The 5,283-nt window shown below is 41.5% G+C and overlaps 1 protein-coding gene across 2 annotated transcripts in view; it reads right to left on the bottom strand.

Moving 5' to 3' along the window:
* glra1 (glycine receptor, alpha 1) overlaps positions 1-5,283 on the bottom strand; it is a 105,608-nt gene that overhangs the window by 33,725 nt on the left and 66,600 nt on the right. For both annotated transcript variants that reach the window (XM_031877004.1, XM_031877005.1), the window contains 2 exons: positions 5,132-5,214; positions 3,872-4,009 (listed from right to left, as the gene is read on the bottom strand). In XM_031877004.1, coding sequence (XP_031732864.1) covers positions 3,872-4,009; positions 5,132-5,214 — 221 coding nt within the window. The remainder of the gene's footprint in view (positions 1-3,871; positions 4,010-5,131; positions 5,215-5,283) is intronic.

Genomic DNA, 5,283 nt, shown 5'->3' with positions numbered 1-5,283 from the left:
AGTAGTAGTAGTAGTAGTAGTAGTAGTAGCAGTAGTAGCAGTAGCGGTAGCAGTAGTAGTAGTAGCAGTAGTAGTAGTAGCAGTAGTAGTAGTAGCAGTAGTTGCAGTAGTAGTAGTAGTAGCAGTAGCAGTAGTAGTTTTGTTGCCATGATGGTTGCGGTTTGTTTCATGTCAATCTACAACGTTAACGACGTGTTTTAAACAGTTTCAAACTGCGACAGTGATCCAAGAGAATATAGAATTCACTCGTACCGTATAGATGAGAATGCAGTTTAGTTGAAGGGAACATCATGTCGTATCCTGCAGAGTTAAAGTCACTCTGCTTCCCACCAAGAACCAAACAGTAGGAAACGTTGCACCGATGTAAAATATAAAGCTTTTAAAAGTATTTCAACAGGAAATGTACGTGATGTGAGAATGACTGAGTGGGATTCAGTGACAGAGACAAAACAGACTTTATATAACAAAGCAGAGGATTATCACCCCATTGCCCATTGTCTCTACTGTGAATGCATCAGTGTGTGTGTGTGTGTGTGTGCGTGTGTGTGTGCGTGTGTGGCGGTGCTGAGTCGTGTCAAGGCTTTTCGTCTGGAGGTGGATCGTTCATCTCCTCAGCGGCGACAGCAGACGTCAACCTCTGTGTGAGTGATGGCTCAGAATCTGAACTAATCAGCCTGCTGCACACACACACGCACACACACACGCACACACACACGCACACACACACACACACAGACTGTGACCAGTGGTTTGGTGTTTTGGAGATGGATCTTACTGCGACCTGTCATTTTTCTTTTTGTGGAAGAATAATTCCTTGAAAGTTTTGTTTCTTTAGTTTTATTGATACGAAAACTCGCATCACAGTTTCTATGGAGAATAATAATTTACAAACATTTAAATGACATCTGCTCATGATGTTTGATTCCCAGTTCGTGTTCCACCTTAGAATGAAGCACTATTGAGCGTCTTCTGGAACCGGGTTTCCTGTTTAGTGGATGTTGGGTTTCTGAAAGTGCATCAGAGTTAATCTGGAGATTTACTGCCTTTAAACTCTGCGTTTGCATGCGCGTGATGGCTGCTTCATGTATCCTGCGTCCGTTTGAAGCGCTGGTTGTAAACGTCCTCATGAACGAACACATCTCCTCACACAACATGAGGTTAAATAGCATCATATCTCCGGCCTTAGTGTCATCAATAGCAGGGATTGTGAGAATAATGTCACTATAGTTTTAAAAGAAAGGCATAATGTTAGTAATAATATAGTCAATTTCAAAATAAAAGCATATTATTTTAATAATATTACAATCTTAACATTTTACTGTTAGTCATAAAGCCTCATAACATTTAAATAATCTTCTTAAGCAAAAACATTATCAGTTATGACATCTTTAATCTTTAATAGGTAAAATGTAAATTTATTTTAACATTTTTCATTAACCCTATTGACATATTTTGAAAGGTGCTGAGTGAATGAATTAAATTAAATGTATGTGACTTAAAAATTAGCATTTAGTTAAAACACTTTATTTCTCTTTGTCGCCCTCAACTTTGGAAAATCACATTCAACTTCTCAGTTTGTCACATCGTCTTTCTGCAACAATATATTTTAATCTTTAGTCTTTTCTGTTTCAGACAGCCACCTACTCGGCCTGATATATATTTTATATTCATATATTTTGTGCTTTCTCTGGAGTGTAAGAATTGCGGACTGGCGAGGTGGACTGGACAGATGGTTTTCATCCACACTTGGAGGACCTGAAGGGAGAAACAGAGCGTGGCGTCCTCCCCGTCCTCTGTTAGATTCTCCTCACTTGTTTCTTCTTCTGATTTCTGCTGCTCTCATTTATTCCTGTTGTTCTTCAGCTTCCTTCTCACGTGACTAATATAATCCTTTCCTTCTCATTCTATTCATCCCCCTGTTTTCTCTTCCAACACTGTCCCTTCACCTCCATTCCGTTCATATTTTCATCTCTTATTTTTCTTTTTGCTGTTTTCACTTCCTTTATTTTGAAGGTTTCTTTACTTCCCTTCCCTGCCTTCTCCTTTGTCTCTTTTTGTATTCCTATTTTATTATCTCTCCACCTTCTCCTTTGTCTCTACTATCATTCTTCTTCATCATTTCTTCTCTTCTTTAGTCGCCTGCTGTTCAGTCTTTTCCTGGAGAGGTCTCCTATAAATGACATCCCCAGACAACGAAACTGCATCGTCAATGTTTTGTCTTTGCAGGATTACGTTTGTCTTTTTATGTCCTATCCGCTGTAGGTGTTACCTTCAACCTTTGACATTACACATACATAACTTCAATTATGTAACAAAAGTACTTTTAAGCTAAGCTAACTAGCTTTGTAGCGTTTTCACAACGTTAACCACGTGTTCAAAATGGCGACCGTAAGAGAAAATATGTTTATCTCAAAACATAATTCAGAGAGCAGTTTAGTTAGTCCTAAACTATCAATTTTGATATTACCATTTTTCGTATGAATATGTACACATAAGAGACTTTGAATGTGAAAATAATGTGAATAAATCAACAGTTATTTTGGAGTTTGTGGCTGAAACAAACTTTGCAGCTCACAGTGTTTTTTCTTTCCCTCCTCTCAGTCACACTCAAACTTTTATGACACTGGAAAGAGAAGAACGAAATATTTGGGGAATATTTTCCACTTCAGTGCAGTATTCCTCCGTTATTTCCACATTTCACACTTTCAAATAAAAATGAAATTCTGTCTCTGACTCATGCAGCATTTCAGTCTCCAGGCAGACGCTTCGCAACGTCTCCCGCTCTACATTTCAAAGAATATGCGATTCTGAATTTAGATCTATTCTCCGTTCATTAGACGGAGACATTCCGCCCTCTTCTGCTCTACTTCATTTCCTCTCCCCACCTCCTCCACGTGTATCTCTTCTCTCCTCCTCTCTTTCTCATCTTTCCTTTTACAACGTGAATCCTGGAGAGAAACAGGATGTTTCCGTGATGAAAAACAGAGCAAAGTGTCGGAGAGAAAGACACGGATGAAGAAATGAGAACGATGAGAAGATAAAGAAAGAAGGTGTTACGGGCAGACAAGCAGAACGATGGAGGAGGGTTTGTTGATATTCTTTGTACTTTTCATCGAGACAATTCTCACGTCAACAACATACACACTTTGTGTCTCACATAAAAATGAAGCGAGGTGTTTGCAGTCAAAGCAGAGCAGTGAGCTCAAGACATTCACACGACGCACTCCTCTCTCTGCAACGTATATCAAGCGCACCCTTTCGATGTTGGGCCGGGTACTTAATGCTGACAGTGCTGCTGCTGCTGCTGTCACTGCTGCTGTCACTGCTGCCATTTTAAAACCTCCACCACCACACCAGCATCCACCTGTCAGTTCTGAGTCTACTTTACTCTGCGGAGGAAGTTACTAATGTAACTCTGTTTCCTGGTTTGGTGCTAGTTATAGGGATAGTATTGATGAAAGTTATTTGTTAGTATTCAGTCTTTGACTTAGAGTACAGCAGGTCAGCTGAACATGGTCATGTTAAAATGTGCTTCAAGTCCAGCGTACAAATCGACATATATGGAGAATAAAGGTCCTTGAGTGTCAACAGAATAAGCTGAAGGCTCCAGCCAGATGTGTGAATATTTGGTGATGAAAATATTGAGCGACTCTTTCAAGAGAAGCCGTCATGATATCAACAACTGCTGATAAACTGTTATTCCAGGAAACTTCATAGAAAATCACAAACTGCCAAAATAACGTGTTCCCAGAAATATCACTGCATTTTTCATGAGGGTCTAAATTCTCCTGATGAGATGGAGATTGTAACAGTGTGGAAGCCAAACAGCGAGAGCCGACAGATGGAGAGAAAAGGAGGGAGACACACTCACCTGTGTTGTAGTGCTTGGTGCAGTAGCGCAGGTCCTTTTCCTCTTTGAGTAAGAACTGAGGTAGCGTCAGGCCGTCAGCCACCTGCACAGCTCCCTTCTCGTCCCACTCGAATATGAGGTCGTTCATGGTGTAGCCGACTGGAGGAGAGAGCGAGGAGCAGGAGGTTAGACTGCTTTCATCGCTGTGTGGGTCATCTGTGAGGTGATGATCTTTCTGTCTCTGGTTTGGGGTGAAGGGTCACCCAGTGAGAGGTTTTGGTGCTTTAAGTACCAGTTCAGCACCAGCTGAGTATTCTGTGATCTGCCCAACCGTGTCACGACGTTAGCTAACAGCAGCGCCCACAGCTCTCTAACCTTCCAGTGATCGTTCACATCACCAGCAGTTAAAGTTATCTAACTCATCATAGAGAAGACTATGATTTATGCATTTGTCATAAAGGAAGGAAATAATAAAAAGAAAGAAATGGAGGAAAGAGAGGGAAAGTAGGAAGATAAGAAGGAAGAAAGGCAAGAAGTAGAGAATGAAGGAAGTAAGAACGTATGAAAAAAAGAAATAAAGAGCAGTAGAAGTAAAGACAAAATGAAATACAGAAGGCAGGAAGAAAATAGATGACATATCACATAACACATACACAATTACACGTGTTGTAACCCAAACCTCTGTCTTGTCCTCAACCTATTCATGTAGCTGTGTAAAAAAGCAAACATCTAAACCTATGCTGGACCTTTATTTTGAAAAGGCACTGTGCATGTAATGTAGAGACTGATATATGCCGTCACTGAGCGTCACAGTTAGACTGTAGAGCCACCAAGCGTCCTTATTTGACCAGTTTGTGGTGAGAACATGTCGTCTAGTCTCCTCGGCTCATTGATCTTTATCTGAGTGACGTTTGTCAGAATCTACATGTGCGTCTCTGCAACAACAGTAAACAGAACCGTGCTGCGGGTCGATAGAGCCGCGGCGCTGTCCGTGGTGCTGAAGTAGCAGACGGATTTGTATCTGCAAATCAGAAGCAACAGAGTCGTTCATGAGGCGCCCCCCCCCCCCGCGCCCACCCCCGCTATCATCCACTGAGCATTGTGTTGTTCTTCCTCTCATTGTTGACCCTTAAACTACAGAGCTCTTTGAACTCCTGTTGCCGTGACTCATCTCATGTCTGTTCAAATAATGAAAAGGCCACAGAGAAATCTATATCATATCTGTGTGTGTGTGTGTGTGTGTGTGTGTGTGTGTGTGTGTGTGTGTGTGAGGTGACTCACAGCTCTCCAGCTGCATGATGCAGGTCTGGACGTCCATAGGGAAGTTCTTCAGATCCATGGGACAGGCCAGGATCAGTGTTATTCTGCAAACACACACACACACAGACACACACACACACACACACACACACACACACACACACACACACACA

This window comes from Anarrhichthys ocellatus, unplaced genomic scaffold (genome assembly GCF_004355925.1).
Source record: "Anarrhichthys ocellatus isolate YVR2014 unplaced genomic scaffold, GSC_Weel_1.0 scaffold122, whole genome shotgun sequence".
Classification (NCBI taxonomy): Eukaryota; Metazoa; Chordata; class Actinopteri; order Perciformes; family Anarhichadidae; genus Anarrhichthys; species Anarrhichthys ocellatus.
Note: the sequence above shows the minus strand (reverse complement) of the source record. Positions and strands in the feature narration are given on the sequence as shown.